The 21916-nt window shown below is 40.0% G+C and overlaps 1 protein-coding gene and 2 long non-coding RNA genes across 9 annotated transcripts in view; 1 reads left to right on the forward strand and 2 right to left on the reverse strand.

The window, feature by feature from the left end:
- NFIX (nuclear factor I X) overlaps window positions 1-14165 on the forward strand; it is a 167810-nt gene extending 153645 nt beyond the window's left edge. For 5 of the 7 annotated variants that reach the window (XM_040414994.1, XM_040414998.1, XM_040414999.1 and 2 more), the window contains one exon: window positions 12812-14165. In XM_040414994.1, the coding sequence (XP_040270928.1) occupies window positions 12812-12826 (15 nt within the window). In that variant the 3' untranslated portion in view covers window positions 12827-14165. Of the gene's footprint in view, window positions 1-8553; window positions 8591-12811 lie in introns of all 7 variants that reach the window. The other 2 variants (XR_005775683.1, XM_040414996.1) reach the window with 1 other exon arrangement.
- LOC120986432 lies at window positions 6727-8547 on the reverse strand. Its single transcript, XR_005775685.1, has 3 exons — window positions 8027-8547; window positions 7298-7857; window positions 6727-7201 (listed from the first exon to the last, which is right to left on the reverse strand). It is a non-coding gene; the product is annotated as an uncharacterized LOC120986432 (long non-coding RNA).
- On the reverse strand, window positions 13996-18774 carry LOC120986431. The gene is made up of 2 exons (XR_005775684.1): window positions 16972-18774; window positions 13996-15805 (listed from the first exon to the last, which is right to left on the reverse strand). It is a non-coding gene; the product is annotated as an uncharacterized LOC120986431 (long non-coding RNA).
- Window positions 18775-21916: the final 3142 nt, after the last annotated feature.

Here is a 21916-nt window from a genome sequence, read left to right on the forward strand (position 1 = left end):
TGCCCATAATAATAATAATGCCCCTACAGTACCCCCAATAGTGATAATGCTTCCAAGAGTGCCCGTTAGCAGCAGCAGACTCCATATTGTGCCCAATAAGAATGGCCCCACAGTGCCTCCAGTAGTAATTATGCAACCATGGTTATCCCAGTATAAATAAGGACCCCCAATAGTGCACCCAGTAGCAACAAGGCCCCTCTATAAGGCACCCCTTTAGAGTGCACAGTAGTAATAAAGGCAGCAATAGTGTCCCCAGTATTCAGAATGCCCCCCCCTTGCAATGCCTCATGTAGTTAGAATGCTCCCTGCAGTTATAAACGCCCTGTAGTCCCCCCCTGTATTTACGTACCCACGTAGTTACGAACGCTGGCATCCAGATTCATGTCATCACGCCGCCTAGGAAATGACGCAGTAGGTCACAATGATGTTATCGCGAGCTCCTGCACCATTCTCCTGCCTCATTGGCTTCAGGCCTAGAGGCCTATCAGGTTGAATGGTGGGGACGGGAGCAAAAGGCAACTGGCAAATAATTGCCTCAGGGGCCACATGCCGCCTGCATGTTTGACACCCCTGATAGAGTATTTGCAGTCATTTTCTAAGACCCGTATTTCACGTGCCAGTCTTAGTAAAAACTCTGCTGGAGGAAGATCCAACTAATGTAAGAAGCACATGTCTGTGCCATAGAACTGTAATCTGTTCTAGGCAGGAGCTACAGTAGGTTTTTGGTTTAAAGGTTTAGTTTTCTGGTGAACATGTTGCTAAATAAGTCGGTAGCGAAGGTCCGACTGCAGCATGTCTCTTCTTGTCCACACCCCACCAACTTTTTAGAAAGTTGCGAGTGGTGGAAAAAGTAAAAACGACAAACCGGAACTTACAACAAAATCTACAACTCGTCTTCGCCAGAAAACTGGCATAGTGCTATAATAAATTAAACCCATTTTGTTCAATTGTTAAACAAAAAAATTTCAAATATGCCCGACTTCTTTGTAGATGATAATCTGTCATCACTTGGCTAAAATGATCATGTGTTGCTAAACTTCATGGGGTTATTCGAGTAAGGCCTCATGCACACGACCGTATTTTTTTGCGGTCCGCAAAACGGGGTTCCGTTTTTCCGTGATCCGTGACCGTTTTTTCGTCCGTGGGTCTTCCTTGATTTTTGGAGGATCCACGGACATGAAAAAAAAGTCGTTTTGGTGTCCGCCTGGCCGTGCGGAGCCAAACGGATCCGTCCTGAATTACAATGCAAGTCAATGGGGACGGATCCGTTTGACGTTGACACAATATGGTGCAATTTCAAACGGATCCGTCCCCCATTGACTTTCAATGTAAAGTCAGGAGTTAATATACCATCGGATCGGAGTTTTCTCCAATCCGATGGTATATTTTAACTTGAAGCGTCCCCATCACCATGGGAACGCCTCTATGTTAGAATATACCGTCGGATTTGAGTTACATCGTGAAACTCAAATCCGACAGTATATTCTAACACAGAGGCGTTCCCATGGTGATAGGGACGCTTCAGGTTAGAATATACTAAAAGAACTGTGTACATGACTGCCCCCTGCTGCCTGGCAGGTGCTGCCAGGCAGCAGGGGGCAGCCCCCCCCTCCCTCCCCTGTAGTTAACTCATTGGTGGCCAGTGCGGCCGCCCCCCCCCCTCCCCTGTAGTTAACTCATTGGTGGCCAGTGGGCCCCCCCCTCCCCTGTAGTTAACTCATTGGTGGCCAGTGCGGCCGGCTCCCCTCCCTCCCCTGTAGTTAACTCATTGGTGGCCAGTGGGCCCCCCCCTCCCCTGTAGTTAACTCATTGGTGGCCAGTGCGGCCGGCCCCCCTCCCTCCCCTGTAGTTAACTCGTTGGTGGCCAGTGGGCCTTCTCCCCTCCCTCCCCCTCCTAATTAAAATCTCCCCCCTATCATTGGTGGCAGCGGACTGTACCGATCGGAGTCCCAGTTTAATCGCTGGGGCTCCGATCGGTAACCATGGCAACCAGGACGCTACTGCAGTCCCGGTTGCCATGGTTACTTAGCAATTTGTAGAACCATTATACTTACCTGCGAGCTGCGATGTCCGCATCCGATCGGAGCCCCAGCGATTAAACTGGGACTCCGATCGGTACACTCCGCTGCCACCAATGATAGGGGGGGGATTTTAATTAGGAGGGGGAGGGAGGGGAGAAGTCCCACTGGCCACCAACGAGTTAACTACAGGGGAGGGGGGGGGCCCACTGGCCACCAACGAGTTAACTACAGGGGAGGGAGGGGGGCCGGCCGCACTGGCCACCAATGAGTTAACTACAGGGGAGGGGGGGGGGCAGGCAGCAGGGGGCAGTCATGTACACAGTTCTTTTAGTATATTCTAACCTGAAGCGTCCCCATCACCGTGGGAACGCCTCTGTGTTAGAATATACTGTCGGTTCTGAGTTTTCACGAAGTGAAAACTCAGCTCTGAAAAAGCTTTTATGCAGACGGATCTTCGGATCCGTCTGTATAAAAGTAACCTACGGCCACGGATCACGGACACGGACGCCAATCTTGTGTGCATCCGTGTTCTTTCACGGACCCATTGACTGGAATGGGTCCGTGAACCGTTGTCCGTCAAAAAAATAGGACAGGTCATATTTTTTTGACGGACAGTATACACGGATCACGGTCTCGGCTGCAAAACGGTGCATTTTCCGATTTTTCCACGGACCCATTGAAAGTCAATGGGTCCGCGAAAAAAAAGGAAAACAGCACAACGGCCACGGATGCACACAACGGTCGTGTGCATGAGGCCTAAGGGTCCATTCACACGTCCGTTTTTTCTTTCCTGATCTGTTCCGTTTTTTGCGGAACAGATCTGGACCAGATCTGGACCCATTCATTTTCAATGGGTCCTGGAAAAAATCGGACAGCACAATGTGTGCTGTCCGTTTCCGTTGTTCCGTTTCGCATGTCCGTTTAAATATAAAACATGTCCTATTCTTTTCCGCAAAATTCGGATGCTGGTACAATACAAAGTCAATGGATCCGCAAAAAACGGAAGACATTCGGATGTCATTACGTATGTCATCCGTTTTATGCGGATTCCGTTCCTGGAAATTACATTTTAATATTTTTTTTTTTTCAAAGAAATCCAAACAACTTTATTTGCTTATTGAAATTTATACATGTTTCCGTTTTTTGCGGATCCGCAAAAAACGGATGACATACGGAAACATTTTCAGGAACAACGGATCCGCAAAAAAAGGACCGAAAATCGGGATATAGAAAAATACTGACGTGTGAATGTAGCCTAATGGGGGGGGAAAAAAACATGATAAAACTCATCAGGACTTAGGCTCCTTTCACATCACCATTTCTCCTTTCCGTTCTCCTGCTCCTCAACAGACAGATTCTGCAGATAACTGAGACCTAACTGAGCGTAACGGAGCCTAAAGACCCCATAGACTATAATAGGGTCCGTTCGGTGTCCACTCAGAATATGATTTTTGAGCGGAGACGAAAGTCCTGCTTGCTCTGCACAACCTAACCTTGCATACAAACACTGTCACATGATCATGTCCTAGCTCACACAGGCAGAACTTCCTGTCACATTGCAGATATATCACACACATGTATACATCACACGCTGCACCACATACATCACACGCATGTAACTTTATAACTTCGCTATAATAGCTTGATGTTATTTAGACCAGCAATGGTCCCCTGCATAAATCCCCACATCTTAAGCCCCGTTCACATCACCACTATTTATTTCGGTTGTTCTCATCTAATGGAGCAGAACAATGAAAATGACAGAAGTGCTGGATCGGGCACGTAATGCTGGGTTTTTGTCATACGATCAACATACACAACAGATGCCATACTGTGACACTAGTTCCATTGTATAAAAAAAATAATAATAATTTTGAGCATTCTGCAGGATGGGAAAGTGCAGGGCACCATGTTTTTCCATCCTGCAAAGTCCAGCAAAAAAACATGTAGGCTAACGTATCTTTTTTTTTTTTTTTTACAATGGAATTCTATGGTGACAGATGCCACAGTATGGAGTCTGTCTGAGGCTGTTCATGTATAAAAAAAAATTTACACAAAAGTTTTTTTGTGTGTACATTAAATATATGGCAAAAATATGATGTGAACCCGGCCTAACTGACAGGGAAGAAGTTGAACAGACCCCGCTTACTATGATGGAGTCCGTTCAGTTTCCATTCACGAGCCTGTCTTTTTACCAGACCAAAAAAGTGCTGCATTCAAGGCTTTTTTTTCTGGTCTTTAGACAGAATCTGCAAAAAAGCCTCCAACGCAGATGTGAGCAAGTGTAGGCAGATATATTATGTATTTGAATTACTGCAAATTTCGTACTCCTCCGGTAAAAATACTCTTAAAAAATGGTCGGAGGAGTATTTTTACTCTTCTGGAAAAATGTAGTCCGACTTCTGTATATATATACACATTCTCTCTCTCTCTATATATATATAGAGAGAGATATAGTTCAGTATATCTCTATATACATATCTCTAAAATAAGAAAAAATGGTCGGAGGCACATCCTGAAGTAGAAAAAGTAACAAAAATGTTTATTCACCAGACATACAGCAACATTTCAGTCCTCTCAGTGGGATCTTTCTCAAGCAAATGGTATATATATATATATATATCATATATATATAGAGAGAGATATAGTTCAGTATATCTCTATATACATATCTCTAAAATAAGAAAAAATTTAGTTAACAGTTAATAGCAGTAAGCGGGTGCAACGCCCTATGGGAATAAGCAATTACCCACCATACAAAATACCAGAAGAGCAGCGCTCCAAAAATAGAAAAATAAAACCTTATTCACCCGTGCGGTACATATCTATATATATTTATATATATTTGTCATCTATATATATATCTTTAATCATGGGCATGGACAGAGGCATAGCTAGAACTGACAGGGCCCCACAGCAAATTTTTATGGCTATTTAGGGCTCTTTCACACTTGCGTTGTTCTTTTCCGGCATAGAGTTCCGTCGTCGGGGCTCTATGCCGGAAGAATCCTGATCAGGATTATCCTAATGCATTCTGAATGGAGAGAAATCCGTTCAGGATGCATCAGGATGTCTTCAGTTCCGGAACGGAACGTTTTTTCGCCGGAGAAAATACCGCAGCATGCTGCGCTTTTTGCTCCGGCCAAAAATCCGGAACACTTGCCGCAAGGCCGGATCCGGAATTAATGCCCATTGAAAGGCATTGATCCGGATCCGGCCTTAAGCTAAATGTCGTTTCGGCGCATTGCCGGAGCCGACATTTAGCTTTTTCAGAGTGGTTACCATGGCTGCCGGGACGCTAAAGTCCTGGCAGCCATGGTAAAGTGTAGTGGGGAGCGGGGGAGCAGTATACTTACCGTCCGTGCGGCTCCCCGGGCGCTCCAGAGTGACGTCAGGGCGCCCCAAGCGCATGGATCATGTGATCACATGGATCACGTCATCCATGCGCACGGGGCGCTCTGACGTCATTCTGGAGCGCCCCGGGAGCCCCACGGACTGTAAGTATACCGCTCCCCCGCTCCCCGCTCCTACTATGGCAACCAGGACTTTAATAGCGTCCTGGGTGCCATAGTAACACTGAACGCATTTGGAAGACGGTTCCGTCTTCAAATGCTTTCAGTACACTTGCGTTTTTCCGGATCCGGCGTGTAATTCCGGCAAGTGGAGTACACGCCGGATCCGGACAACGCAAGTGTGAAAGAGGCCTTAGTGATTTTTTTTTTTGCTGTATTTATTTATTTGCCTGTCATTTTTAGCACAACTTTGTTTTTAACATTTACAGTTGCTGAAGGAGTTTATATTCAATTCAACCCCTTTAAAACCCGCGCTGCAATTGTAATAGACATGTCTGATTTACCTCTACATATCCACAAATATTTTAGCCTCTGTACCTTTCATACTGCAGCCATGGATACTCTCATACACACACTTTCCACATACATGGACACACTCTCCCCATACATGGACACTGAAATTATGATAAACTCCAAGCATTGATTAGGCATAAATGGGTTGTCATCCATCAGGATTTGGCCCAAGAGCTGATATATAGCATGTCAAAGCAAAATGCAGAAGTCTTGAGAAAGAAGGGTAAAAATAGAAATATTGAGTCTTTGCATAAACTTGTTAATAAATGTAAAAAAAAAAAAACGTATTAAATGCTTATTATTGTACTTCAGTAAGTATACCATAGAAACAACTGATAAAAAGATTGAAAAACACTGAAGCAGCAAACTTTGAGATTTGTGTCAGTCTCTAAACTTTTGGCCACGACTGTATATTATATTTATATTTTGTAGAGATCATTTATCACTTTCATCACAGGCAGGATGAGAATAAAAAAGCTACATAATTATTATGCAGCAGATATGACAGGTTTACACCATTGATGAGGACAGCTTCCCTTCTCCCCCTCCCTGGATTGTGACCTCTGCACGTCATACAGCATGCTCACATCACTGTCCCATTAGAAGTCAAAGCGCATGCTCACAGTACTCTCCCACAGAATTCCACAGGTCAAACCAGGTAAAAGAATAGAATTAATATAATACAACTATAAAATCTGAAAAAGTGACTAGACAAAAAAGTTTCAGATTTAATTAGTATAAACTACAGATAATGTGATACAATCCAGTATAACATACTGTTTACCTTCCAAAGATTACAATACTAATAAAAGCACTATGGACACATAATCTTACCTCCACACAAACTTACCTGCACATACAAGTACCTCTATACAAACTTACCTGCACATACATTTACCTCCATATAAACTTACCTGCACATACATTTACCTCCACACAAACTTACCTGCACATACATTTACCTCCACACAAACTTACCTGCACATACATTTACCTCCACACAAACTTACCTGCACATACATTTACCTCCACACAAACTTACCTGCACATACATTTACCTCTATATAAACTTACCTGCACATACATTTACCTCTATACAAACTTACCTGCACATACATTTACCTCCATATAAACTTACCTGCACATACATTTACCTCCATATAAACTTACCTGCACATACATTTACCTCCACACAAACTTACCTGCACATACATTTACCTCTATACAAACTTACCTGCACATACATTTACCTCCATATAAACTTACCTGCACATACATTTACCTCCATATAAACTTACCTGCACATACATTTACCTCCACACAAACTTACCTGCACATACATTTACCTCTATATAAACTCACCTGCACATACATTTTTCGCCATATAAACTTACCTGTACATACATTTACCTCTATATAAACTTACCTGCACATACATTTACCTCTATATAAACTTACCTGCACATACATTTACCTCCATATAAACTTACCTGCACATACATTTACCTCTATATAAACTTGCCTGCACATACATTTACCTCCATATAAACTTACCTGCACATACATTTACCTCCACACAAACTTACCTGCACATACATTTACCTCTATATAAACTCACCTGCACATACATTTTTCGCCATATAAACTTACCTGTACATACATTTACCTCTATATAAACTTACCTGCACATACATTTACCTCTATATAAACTTACCTGCACATACATTTACCTCCATATAAACTCACCTGCACATACATTTACCTCTATATAAACTTGCCTGCACATACATTTACCTCTATATAAACTTACCTGCACATACATTTACCTCTATATAAACTTACCTGCACATACATTTACCTCCATATAAACTTACCTGCACATACATTTACCTCCATATAAACTTACCTGCACATACATTTACCTCCATATAAACTTACCTGCACATACATTTACCTCCATATAAACTTACCTGCAGATACATTATATTTAGTTTCCATATAAACTTACCTCCTCATAAACTTACTTATACATGAACCTACCTCCACATAAACTTACATCTGCCAAAAATTACAATACTTTTAAAAGCACTATCAACTCTTAACTTACCTCCTCATAATCTTATGTCCACATAAATTTACCTGCGCACAAATTAACCTCATCATAAACTTACCTCTATTGTCAAAAATTACAAGACAAAAAAAAGCACTTAATCAACATTTAACCTACCTCCTCATAATCTTATCTCCACACAAACTTACCTGCACATATTTTACCTCTATGCAGGATAAAATGAACTCCGCCAGACTGCCGGAACAGCCTGAGAGATAGTTTTAACGCATATGTGGAAGTAGCCTTACCTTAACATAAATTTATGCACATATAAAATTAGCTCTACATTAACTTACCTCCACATATAGCATAATCATTGTTGTAAGATAAAACAAATGTCTCATTTCATAGATATTTCATTACCATATAAAACGGGACATCATTCTTTGCTTTCTTATAGTTTAGGCTTTCTGGTCTTCAGTCTCCTGCTTCTGGCATTTAATAACCTGTTATCAATGGGTAATCCAGCCCAAATATTATGTTATCAGTGAAAGTCCATGGAAGCAGTAAAGTACTTCAATATATATATATTTTTTTAACAAAATTTTTATTCCAGGAGAATTAAACATCCAAGATGTACAATGACAATTAAAGTAGGTAACATGACATATCATTAATAATTGTACAATCATTGCTAGTGGAAAAATGTCAGACATGTTCTTCCGATTAATTCTCAAATTTAAAATCCACTATGGCCAATATCTCCCGTATTTTGTATTTTTCAAACCCCCCAACTCCCCCCCAAATCTAACTAAAACCTCTGGTAATAATCCAAACTTCCCATTCCGGAGGATTCTCCCCGGATGCAGCACAATACTTTCCTGTCAGGCAGGTCTCCTCCAGTAACTGCTCCTCCTTGATGCGAAACGACACAATCTCGCTATTCTGCTACCACCCTTCTCAATATTTAAAATTAAGCTTTTTTTCTGTCCAATTACATAAACCATGCTTTCTGGATCCATCTGCTTGCATATCTTGTAGCCATATGTAAATGGTGTTTTATAGGGCATAATATATGAACCAACAATAATATAGATGAAAAAGACTCATGTCCATAAAGTTCAAACATGGGATACGAGACATGGATGATGGGATAGGGTAAGGGTAAACTTTAGAAATTTGTTTCTCACCTATGAACCAATCTGCCCCAAAAAGGAAAAATTTTCCTCTTGATCCTGAGTAGCGATCAGAACATTTACACACTCATTAAAAGTTATTTTACTATTAGTCTTTTTGAAGCCGAAAAAAAGTTTTTTGTTTTTTTTATTTGTAGTTCCAGCTCACTCACTTCTATGGAGTCCCTGTGCCTCTTGTGTAGACGCTGTGTCATTTTTCAGGACTAAATACATTTAATTCCTTTAAGATCCTCCGTCTCCCTTATCAGTTTAGTCACTCCTGCTACTTTTTGTAGCTCCAGGACATCCTTCCTATGAACTGGTGCCCAGATCTGAACGGTGTATTCCAGATGAAGCCAAACCAATGCTATGTAAAGTGGTAATATTATGTCCCTGTCCCACAAGTCCATGCCGCACCTAATAAGTAACAGTGTCCTACTGGCCTTAGAAGCGGCTGATTGACATTAAATTAGTAATAACTAAACATACTACATACATTACTAGCCATCTGTACAGATTTTGACTCACTACTTTGACAAGACTATTTCATGAAGCCATGCTAGTCATAACATTTTCTACAACTCAAGTATTCCAAATACAGATATTAAACTTACCAGTCTGTTGATATCATGTAGAGTCTTGAGTCTTTCATCTATTTTTTAATACAGGGAACATGTTTCCCTTCTCCATTGGAATCAGAACATCTTTCTGCAATCACTCTTTCAAGATCAAAAATGTCTTTGCTATGATTTAGCTCTATATATATATATACCATCAGGTCCTGCCATTTGTAGTCCCAAAGGACTAGTGTTTGTAGTCCCAGCAGGATGGCTGTGGTAATACCACCGCAGTATGAAGAAGACCCAACATCTTGGTGTGCAGACATGATATTTCATAGTATTGACCATGTGACGTAGATAGCAAAAGTGGAAGCTGCAATATGGATACCACCGGAGGAATCAGCTATGCACATTTGCACCTGTAAAAATACAAATAAGGATCTTATGACTACTATATTGTCACCTTACTGACTGCTTTACCTATAGGTGTGACTTATGAGCTTGTCAGATGAATGATTGATCCATACATCTGTGTAGAAGTCAACTGCACTCTAATTTCTTATTTTGTCTCCACACTTCACGCGTTGCCCCTTAAATCTACAATTCGAGCCTCGTGAAATCATACAGAGGACCTTACAACTCTTCTCACATGTTTGTTTTATCAACTACTAGCGTTCCCCATATAATAATTCTGGAGCATCTATTCTTATGAATCTATGTCGTATATTCTTCTGTTATTCCTACTACTTATGGATAAATTCCAAACTGGGTGTTACTATTTCCTTTGTAAAAGGGTTGGGTCCCTGCACAGACTGCCACTGCCATCACTGATGGCATAGGATCAGACTGTGCAGAAACATCCGTCTGGCAATCCATTCATGGACTTCTAGTAGGCATAATAGAGTAACAGCTGCTCCATAATTATTTCAGGTCCTCTTCAATATCTACTTTCATTTGCAATAGTCATTTAAAGGGAACCTGTCACCGGGATTTTGTGTATAGAGCTGAGGACATGGGTTGCTAGATGGCCGCTAGCACATCCGCAATACCCAGTCCCCATAGCTCTGTGTGCTTTTATTGTGTAAAAAAAAAAACGATTTGATAAATATGCAAATTAATCTGAGATGAGTCAGAGCTTGAAAATATGACTCTTCTCTGGTCACACAAGTAAGATATGACTCTTTTATGTTAACTTGCATATGTATCAAATCTGTTTTTTTACACAATAAAAGCACAGAGAGCTATGGGGACTGGGTATTGCGGATGTGCTAGCGGCCATCTAGCAACCCATGTCCTCAGCTCTATACCTAAAATCCCGGTGACAGGTTCCCTTTAAGTCTTGTAACACAATGAAGGCAGAGAGACGGCTGCCCTTTCATCCTAAGAAGCCGGTATGACATTAATCAAGATATGCAACAACAAAGAGAAGGAAGAAAGATACATTATGGATTTCAGCAAATAAAGGGCGTTCATCGTGTAATAGAAAGTTCTATAAATTTCCAATGTACAGTATTTTCTGTCTCAGTTCCTTACAGTGCTCAAGCTCTGTGCTTGTTGTCATTGACTGTAAGCTATCCAATGTACTTGTTGAAACTAGAAATCCCACTGCATTTTCTACCTGTGCATGGATGTCTTTTAAAGGGAATGTGTTACCAAAATATTTTTCTGCCGGTTAACACCAGGTAGGGCTTGTTCACATCATCGCTATGGATTCCATCATTGTTTTCCGTTATAACATGGTTATAATAGAAAATAAGGGATTCCATAAGACAGAAGTCAAAACGGAAGCCTTTAAGAGGTTTCCGTTTTGACTTCCGTCTTATAAATTAATTTATAATGGAAAACAAAAACAAAATCCATAACAGTGATGTAAATTTCTAATCTGTTTTTATTTTCTGATCGCAGATTTTTTTATGTATTTTATGATTATGTGAGCGGCCATCTTGCCTGAGCTCTTCTTAACAGCATTAAAAAGGTAATCTGTCACCATGAATCTGGACTGTTACCTGCAGTAATACATGAGCAGTACTGCAGATAATGAGACTTGATTGCCATTTTTTATTTTCCTACTGATCCCCCCCTAGTGTCAGCGCTCAATGCTGCCCTGAAATACACAGCAAGGACTGCTCTTCTGTGCTACTATAATGGAGAGGACTCCTCTGCGCATGCACAGCAGTCCTGATAATTCATTTCAGTGCAGCTTTAAATACTGACAGTGAGAGAAAGGAGAGCAATAGGAAAATAAAAATAAGTGATCTGGACTCCATATCTGCAGTACTACTCATGTATTACTGCAGAAAATAATACAAGATCCTGGTGACAGATTCCCTTTACAGCAGCCGCCTGGGCCATAGACATGATGGACAGGAAGGGATTTCTACAGGAGGGTTCTCTAGGCGTGCTCTGTGACCTGTGTAGAGGTCAGAAAGGAGCAGATAAGCTGTGATATCACCTATTGTGAATCCTATGTTATATATATATTTTTATATATATATATATATATATATATGTGATATCTATCATTGTACTCCTGAATGTAATGATAATGAGATCACTTATGAAAAGTGATCTATATAGACCAAGAAGTTGCGTCTATTATTAGGTTTAGCGACCAATGTAAAAACAGAAGGATTTTAGTTATTTGTAATAGATATTGACATGAAAAATGAAAAACAACTAAAATTCTTTCAAAATATGTTTAACATAAAAACATGATTAAATTAATGGGTCGTTTTTGATGATCTATATCTTTTTTGAAAATAAAAATTGAAAGATAATGCCTAGTGCAGGGCTTGATGGATGGACATGACAGAGGCATTCAAAGAATGTCAATGAGAGATTTCCTGCCCCTCAAGCCCTGTACTAGGCATAACACAATATACCGTATATGTTTTTCCCAAAGTGGTCCTTTAAAAGAGAATTGACCTAACTCCACATTTAGTCATTTTTAAGGCCGCCATCTGAATGGCTATACAAGACCACACACAGCATCACAGCAATTGTTCTGGAGCACACAAAAAAAATAATAAGAAAAGTAGAAGCCTGCCTGCTATAAGAAAGTAACATGACGTAAGAAATCTACTGGCGTGCCATTTTTATGGTATAGGCTTTTAACTTATTTTCTCTCTATTTCTTCCAGTCGTGGTTCCTTTAAGATTACCGCTAAGCTGCAAGTCTATGAGCGGATGGAACAAAGATTTGTGACATGGACCCCCACCCTCTATATACACTTGACTACAGGAGGTCTTCCCCAGAGCAAGCACGGAACACTAGGACCTTCTTCACAATGCGTACGATAGAAAACCTAAAAAAAAATACAAAAAATGTTTAAAAAAATGTAAAAAAAAATGCTTTTTTTGGGAGGGGGCAGAACTTTTTAATGTCTGTGCTGCTTAACACCCTCTTGGTAGTGAAGGGAAAATGCCACTCCCTTATCACCCCTTTTTTCTCATCCCTGCTAATTTTGTCTTGTCGGTGCTTTCCCACTTGTCTCACCTCTTCAGGTTTCATTTTTTAACAAAAAGGTGTCTGGGTGTCCGCACCTCCTCTGTGGGTGAAATATGCCGGAGAGGTTCAGGACCTCTTCCTCCGGTGGCATGATATATTTGTACGGGCGGAAGGGACCGTTTATGTATGGAGTCTGTGCCTCATAACATTAGGTGTCCAAGTGACCATTAAGAGGTATTTGTCACCCTTGTTTCCTAATCAATCGGGTGGGGATATTAACAGTTTCATAATGCAGAAAAAAAAATCCAATACATTTTTAAAGCTCTTATTATTTTTATTCCATACAAAAAAATTCTAACATTTTTACTATAATCTATGTTCTAAAAAGACGTCGAGAGCACAGATGAGTATCATGGGCATAATGGCAAGGGACAGTGACACAACTTCAAACACTTAAGTGCAATGATTTTAAATTAGCTTTTAGTATTTTTTTTTCTTTCCAGATTTTTATTTAATAGCATGAATACATTTTTTTTTTTTTTTTTAAGATCTTTTTTTTTTTTCTTTCTTTTGTTTTTCAGAAAGTCCCTAATTTTCCCGGTGGACTCTAAAAATAATTGGGAAATCTGTCTGTCTTCAGACATTAACATTTTTGGAATTTTTTTCTTGCACTAAATATAATGAAATCTTGTTGTTATCGTTTCTGTGTTTGCATCTGTTTGACCCGTTGCACTATTTTTTACAAGGTCTTTGTAAAAAAGAAAAAAAAAAGTCAAAACCTGAAATGTTTAATAAAAAAGAAAATGCAGCAGAGTATTGATTATATCAAAACTGTAATTATGTCATATCTTTTCGATGGAAATAGCCAATGTATTATTTCACTTAGGTCTGCAGAATCAGATTTTTAGAATTTGATAAAAAAACAAAAAACATTGTATTCAGCATGTAACTATGAAAGTGAAATTTGGCATTACAACAGTGACAAAAATACTCCAGAAATTGGAATTGATCTTTTTGTTCACAGTGGATTGACATGATTTAAAAAACTTTCTAAACTGATTAATGGAAATAAATATTAATTATTATTTCATATTTCTAATGCCATGGTATTAATGATTAGGAAATTTCTACCACCACAGAAATATTTGAGTTTTGCCAAATTTTTTACTTTTCATAGAGAAGGTGATATTTCTGTTTCCACGTTTATCAATGGTCATTTAACATGATTATTTCTGACTGCTGGACAAATATCATTTTTCTGCTGCTGGTTAACAACTATATTTAATGAGTGGATTTAAGATTTTGGAATTTTAACCCTTTAGGTGCTTTGCTTTTATTTAAAAAAAAAAAACACATCTGAAAACCAACATTAAAGCATGATGCACTTTTTTTTTGTGTTCCCACTTTTTTAGGAATTGTTTTAGAGTGTGTTAGTAGGGTGGGGTGTTAAGGGATGTAGAAAGCTCATCAATGGCCATTTGTAGAAAACGTTACTATTTTACTCTGCTTCTGTATGGTTTTTAGCATATTGGAAATGTTAAGGAGGATTTAGTGTACAGTAGGGAGTGTCTTAAACGTTAAATTTGCTTCAAACTGAACACAATAAAAGGGATTCATCCTAACTGGAAATCATCCCTGAAACATCCCAGCAAGAGGGTTTCATGACTGACTAATACCAGCCTGCATAGTGCCTTTCTATAATTCTGTAGTGGTGAAGTGAGAGGAGCTGGGATTTTGAAAATGGGATTCACATGTGGGTGTTGTCCACGAAAAAAAAAAAAGTAGTTTTTCTTTGAGTAAACCAATTTATAATACATGCTTATATGACTATGGATTACAACACTCCATTCAGTATTTCAGGAATGAATTTCATTTTCTCAGTATTACAGGAATTAAAGGGGTTTTCCAGTTATAGTGATTTTTAAGCAAGTGCCCGCAGCCTGCCTGCTGAAACCTAAGATTCCTACTTACCTGCTCCATGCCGCTGCAGTTCTCCTCACTGCCTCCATCTTCCAATCCCTGCACGGTTCACATCCAGTGGTGAATGGTCACATGCCCCGCTTTAGCCAATGACTGGCTTCAGCGATGACGTGCTGCTTGCGGCCAGATCACCTTTAAATCCAGTGAGTGACTGGAGCGGGTCTTGTGACCATGCACCACAGGAAGAAAACAGTGCGGGGACCGGATGATGGAGACATCAGAGAGCCGGTGATCACTTGCTTAAAAATCATTATAACTCGAAAACTTTAAGCCATTAAATCCCTTCATGACCCAATAAGGCAATACTGATGACTTAAGATGCACTTGTCCTACATAAGACAAGAAAAAAATATGCAAGTAAACATTTTTATTGCGTGTAGACACAACTAACTCCAATTTGTTATAGACAGCCCCATTATCAAATGGTTTGATAATAGCAAAAATCAACAAAGTGGCGCAGCACAGCTAAGGGTAGGGCCACACGGTCAGGTTTCTGAATGCAGTTTTGGAAGGCAAAATCAGGAGTGAATTTAAAAAAAGAGGAGAGATCATATCTGTCCTTTATACTTTCTATTCTTTTATGATCCACTCCTGATTTTGGCTTCCAAAAATGCATGCAGAAACCTAACCATGTGGTCGTACTCTAAAGCAGAAAATGAAAGAGTGCAAGCCTCAGAAGGTTGGGCTCCAAACCTTCAATTAACCCCTTAGTGACCACCCATACGTGTTTTTACGCAATGGCGCCCGCTGCATGTAAAGTGGTGACAGAGGGAGCGGACTCCCTCTGTCTCCCATCAGCACCCCGAAAATGCGATCGCGGTGTGCTGATGTGCTGGGAAGCTTACCTTGCTTCCGATCAGGGCCCCGAGCCTGTCTTCAGTTATTTCCAGCAGGCTGTGCCTCTCTGGCGCAGCCTGCTGGTCAATGTTTGAATAGCATTGCTATTGAAATGCAATGCATTATAGAGATAATGCATTACATTTTAAAAGCAATCAAAATACTGTATATTATAGTCCCCTTGTGGGACTATTAAGTAGTAAAAAAAAATAGAAAAAAAATACACATTTATTAAATAAAAAAAATTCCATGAAATAAAAAAATGTGCAATTTTTTTTCCCATTGAAAATACGCGTTTCAATGAAAAAAAATGCAAAAAGAAAATATCCCCCATATGTTTGGTATTGCCGCGTCCGTAATGACCGGGACTACATAAATATTACATAAATTATCCCCTATGGTGAACGCCGTAAAAAAAAAAAAAAAGACAGAATTTCGAATTTATTCTTAGTTTCCACCGAAAAAAAACGTAATAACAAGCGATCAAAAAGCGTCATTTACTCCAAAATCATACCAATGAAAAATACAAGTCGTCTTTCAAAAATCAAGCCCTCACACAATTCCATATAAAAAAAATAAAAAAAAGTTATGGGTCTTGTGAAGTGGCAATGCAAAATCATATTTTTGGTTAATAAAAGGTGTTTTATTGCAAAAAAAAAAGTAGTAAAACGTAAACAAAATTATAAGTATTTAGTATCACTGTAATCGTACTGACCCAGAGAATAAAGATATTATGTTATTTGTACCGAAAAATGAACGCCAAAAAATGTATAATGTAAAAACGCAGTGGTAGTATTGCTTTTTTTCCCCATCTCCCTCCCAGAAAGAGTTAATAAAAGTTAATCAGAAAGTTATGTGTACCCCAAAATGGCGCCATTAAAAACTACAACTTGTCCGGTAAAAAAGAAGCCCTCATAAAGCTATATAGATGAAAAAATAAAAAAGTTATAGCTCTTGGAACGAGACCATAAAAAAGGAAGAAAAACGCTTGGCCATAAAGGCCCAAACAGGCTTGGTCACTAAGGGGTTAATCACTGAAAAAGGTGCTGCTGCTTCCTTTTTTGATAATACCATGTTAGCCCATTCTTAAATTTTCCCCAAAAACAAAGCCTACGAGAGCTCACTCTGTGGTTCCCGTATTGATATCAGTGGTCCTGGAAGCTGGTATTCCTCCAGCATCAGTTTAAAGCGAAGGTCCACCTTTTATTACCATGTCATAAGATGTAACATTCAGAGCTGATAAATTTCCTAATATTATAGAGGCTGGAGCTCGGTTATTCCGATTCAGAGCTAAGAATCCCCTGCACAGTCATAAGTTTAAAATATGAAATTCTGGCTACCAGCAGCTGCCACTAGAGGGAGCTTAAGAGCCTACTGAACACTATTATACTATCTAGTGCAACCTAGTAAGGGGCTAAGCTCATCTTAGTGGTTGCTACAAGGCAAATTTTATCTTATGAATCTGTGGGATCTGTATAAAAAAAAAATGGAACTCCGACTTCTATAGTGATTAAGAAATTAATCAGCAATGTATTTCCAAACTATTCCACAAACAAATGTTATTCAAGACTAAATATTCACTTTAAGGCCAGTTTCACATGGCTGCAATTTTACTGCTTATTAGTCCAAAATATGGTCACAAAATGTGAACCCATCTTTGTTCTACTGAACTAAACTTACATCATGTTAGAAGCCTGTATAAATCTAGATTTGGTACAGCAGAATTGTGGAGGATCCAGGGGCAGATCCGGAGCAGATTGTGTGCATTTTGACACAGGATATGATCAGTATGCCTGCACCAGGTTACAGATGCTCGCAGCGTGCAGCACTGAATCATCCACGTATTAGTGTTGGACAAGTGCACATTAAGTTTAACATCAAATTCAGTAAACATTTATTGGGGTTTAAAAACCGGGGATAGAATATATGTAGAGGTGAAAGGTACAGATTTAAAAACGCACAGAGGCAGAGGTATTTTTGTTGATTTCATACAAGAATTGACCTCTTTGGGGGAAAATTGTACATTTCCTGCAAAAGGGCCATTAATAGCTCTCTGCTATTGTCAGAAGGTATAAGGTTCTTGTAGCTCTTGAGAAAGGCAGCATATCTATATATATGTATATATATATGTATATATATATAGATATAACATTACATTACATATCTAGAAGGAACATTCCTCCTCTCTTTCTCATTTGGTATTTGACCCACTTTTAATCGTTCTCCCTTTCTCTTATATTTCCCTTTATTCTAAACATATTACCACTGTGTATGCTCCACTGCTCTCTAAAAAATGTGTAAATGGAATGCTTCTTGTCAGTATAGCGCCCCTTCTGTAAAATTTTCCCTACTACAATACCTTTTTCCTCACTCTCATCTACTTTTCATCCAGTGCTCTACAGATGGACTCATCTGGTAGCCCGTTTAAAGTTTCCTATAATGTCTTTTCTAATACTATGTAAACTATATGTTCTCTCCACTCTCATCCCTCTGAATTTTCTATGACCTTACCTTTATCTTTACCCAGCACTTACTCTCCAAACCCCACCCCTGAGTATCTTATTCCCTCTCCCTTCCTTTACTATCCACTCTCTCATTTCAGCTACCCTTGTTCCCCCTTTTACCGGCTTTTTATTCACCAAATCTCTTGTCTCTCTACTTAATGTGTATTTTATCCCTGCTTGAAATATTATCAGTTTTATTTTTTTTATACTTTTTTTAATCCCCTCGTACCCAAATCGCGTCAGCCCTGCCCAGTATCCAACCCTACCCCTGTGCTTCCCCATTGGATGGCTATTATTATGTGTATGTGAAATAAAATCATTTCCTGGAAGTAATCCTGAATATGCCTGTTTATTGAAAAACACCTACAATTGTGTACTCCTGCCTCTGGCATCGCGTTACCTCTTATGAAAACAACTGGACATTTCTAAAAACATAAATACAAAGTAGAGAAGTGCAAATCGATTCTAACGAGTTGATTGGTCTCAGCAGAGCTTCTTCACCTGTGGGGGGGCTGTCATCAGCTTCAAAAGTGAAATGGCCAGACATGGAGCACAACCCTGACAATTTCCTGGCTTCACCATTGCCCCAATTAGCAGAAGAAGGACACAGGCTCTGCTTCAGAGAGATGCCACACAGAAGCTGTTCAGAAGCAGAGGCTGTTCCCTTGGCACAGGCAGGAAACTGTCAGGGCCAGGCTACATATGCAGGAACACACGTGAAGAGGCCCTAATGAGACAAATCGATATGCTCGTCTGTAATACAATGTACAGGTAATAGCATAAAGATGTTTAGTGTTTATATATTCAGAACAGCTAAATAGAGCTGATAAATGTATAATCAATCAGATAATGAAGAGAGTTTTGCACACTTTTTACTGTACAGAAAAGATCTGTCGTTAGTATTGACAAATGATTTTGCCAAGATTAGATCCAGAGATTCTTAAAGGCTATGTAAACCTTCGGTGGCAATTTTTTTTATGATTGCATTTTACTCATTTTTGGCTAAAAATCTTTTTTTTAGTAAAAATGTTGAGCCATTCTATCGCAAATGGTTAACTGTTTTTCTAACTGTGTGACTGGTACTTTCACTATGTGCAGGTCATCTAATAACCCTCATCTCTAAACTACTAAGAAGTCATAAAAACTTATTTAAAAGGAACCTGTCACCAGTTTTATGCGGTCCTAACTAAGGGCAACATAAATAAGTGACTGATTCTCATAGGAAAATGCTGGACTCAATGACATCACGCTGGACTCAAATCAGCTCATTAGCATGCGGCATCTTTGTGTGTATATTATGAGGTAAGCATCTGTCACACCAGTAAGTGAATACATCTAAGGCACTTTTTAGTACTTAATGATTGTATATAATTAGTTAGATTATAATCAAATATCCACATCACAGGTTCCCTTTAAGCCACATTCTTATCAGTGAGATAAGGAATAAGCCTTAGGCCTCATGCACACGGCCGTGTTCCGCGGCCAAGAGCGGTCCGTGGTAACCCGGCCGGGATTCCTTCTGACAGCAACAGCGCACGGCATCATTGGTTGCTATGACGCCGTGCGCTTCATGCCGCCGCTGCTGTACAGTGATACACTCGTATAGATCATACGAGTGTATTACTGTACAGCAGCGGCGGCATGAAGCGCACGGCGTCATAGCAACCAATGAAGCAGTGCGCTGTTGCTGTCAGAAGGAATCCCGGCCGGGTTACCACGGACCGCTCTTGGCCGCGTGCATGAGGCCTTACTGGGTGTTTATAAGGTCTGAGAGCAGAGATAAGGAGCCCTCAGCTCCCTGCCTGACGAAAGAGAGAGAAAATTCACATTCTGCTAGTAGAGCATCTCAGCTCTGTACAGCTGACTCCATACCAATTGAAAAAATTATTTTTACCTCATAATGAGTACAATGCAATAAAACAATATTGCCCACAAGGTGTACATAGCCGGTCACTAACTTTTCACACAACTTTGCATAAATCAATAGTACAAATTTTGTAATACGTCTTATCAGTAAGAAATGTCTAGTTCTCTTGTTATCAGCTGTTTACCTCCTAGTCCTTGCTAAATTCTTTTCCCTTTGAAAAAAGTACATTGAAAGGTGAGGAGTAAGACAAGACTCTAGGATAGACAGTAAAGAGGCTCATGAATCTACATAGAAAGTTTACCTCAGCCCAAGTGCTTTATTCACAACCATACAGTTCAATACTTGTAATGTCCTCCATGATCATGGGGCTGCTACTAAGTGAGTTAGAGAAGGTTAGGAAGCAGCTTCTCATCTATTTTCTGTGTGCAGTGGATGGCAGCCAATCTCCACCAACCATGTCTGAGAGAACTGCAAACTAGACATTTACAATGCACAGAGGAAAACTCCTAAAAATACCGGTCTATAATAAGCAGAAATAGTGTTATTCTTCTTATACACACACTGTACTACTGATTACTGCAAAGTGTGCTGAAAGGCTTTAAAATATATATTCATCTTGAAACAATTTGTTTCATGTGTAAGAAGGTACCTGGAATCATCGTGGATGGAAGGTATGTGTCAACAAGGGTCCTGGCTTCGGTGAAGTAAGAGCCGGTATTTTATGTGTCAGCAGAAGCTATTGCTAATTAACACCTAAAGATTTAGTCCGGGATGGCTCTTACTGGGAGTAGTCAAAGTGCTGGGTGGGTGACTACTCACCATGTTCCAGGCTGGGTTTTGCCAGGCATAAAAACCAGCCAGCACTGCCAGGTGTGGTGGATTTACCTCCCTCTGACAGTGGAGCTCAGGAGTCTGTGTGCTTTGAACTGAGGGCTGCGCTGGGATTTGAGGTTTGAGCCGGGCTGGAGGACTCAGGCCCCTCTAAAGGCGAACAGGCCGCCTATGGACTTGATGAGGCTGAACGGCTAACAGGGTGTGAATTAACACCCTGGAGAAAAGGTGACGTTTATTGTTTATGGACTTTCCTTGTGTGTGAACAAACACCAAGCCACCTGCGTTTTGTGATACACCTTATCTGCATTTTGTTATACACCAATGTGTAAATAAACACTGCTGTTTGATTCAAGAACTGTGTACTTTGCCTCTATACTGCATCCGCTAATCCTAACTACCAGAGTGAATCCCCATAATTGGTGGAGAATGCGGGCAAGCGCAGTGAGGCTGGTGTGAATGCAGATATATTTTTGGGTTTGCATCTTTGGGCACAGTTGTATGTTGTACATCAAACCAGCTGTATTTCAACCCATGCCCCACGACAAAATGGAGGCTGTTGTGAAGGCCCTCATGGAGGCTAATTTGCAGCAGCGAGAGACCAACCTGCACCAACGGGAGACTAATAAGCAGCAGCAGGAGACCAACCAGTTGCTGCTACAACATGTGATAGCTTTGCAGACAGCAGGAGCAACCCCAAGCGTCCACGATGCCCGGAAAGCAGTCCGTGCAGGGATCCCTAAGATGACATCCGCAGACGACATCGAAACCTACCTGG

Source organism: Bufo bufo, chromosome 1 (assembly GCF_905171765.1).
Source record: "Bufo bufo chromosome 1, aBufBuf1.1, whole genome shotgun sequence".
Classification (NCBI taxonomy): domain Eukaryota; kingdom Metazoa; phylum Chordata; class Amphibia; order Anura; family Bufonidae; genus Bufo; species Bufo bufo.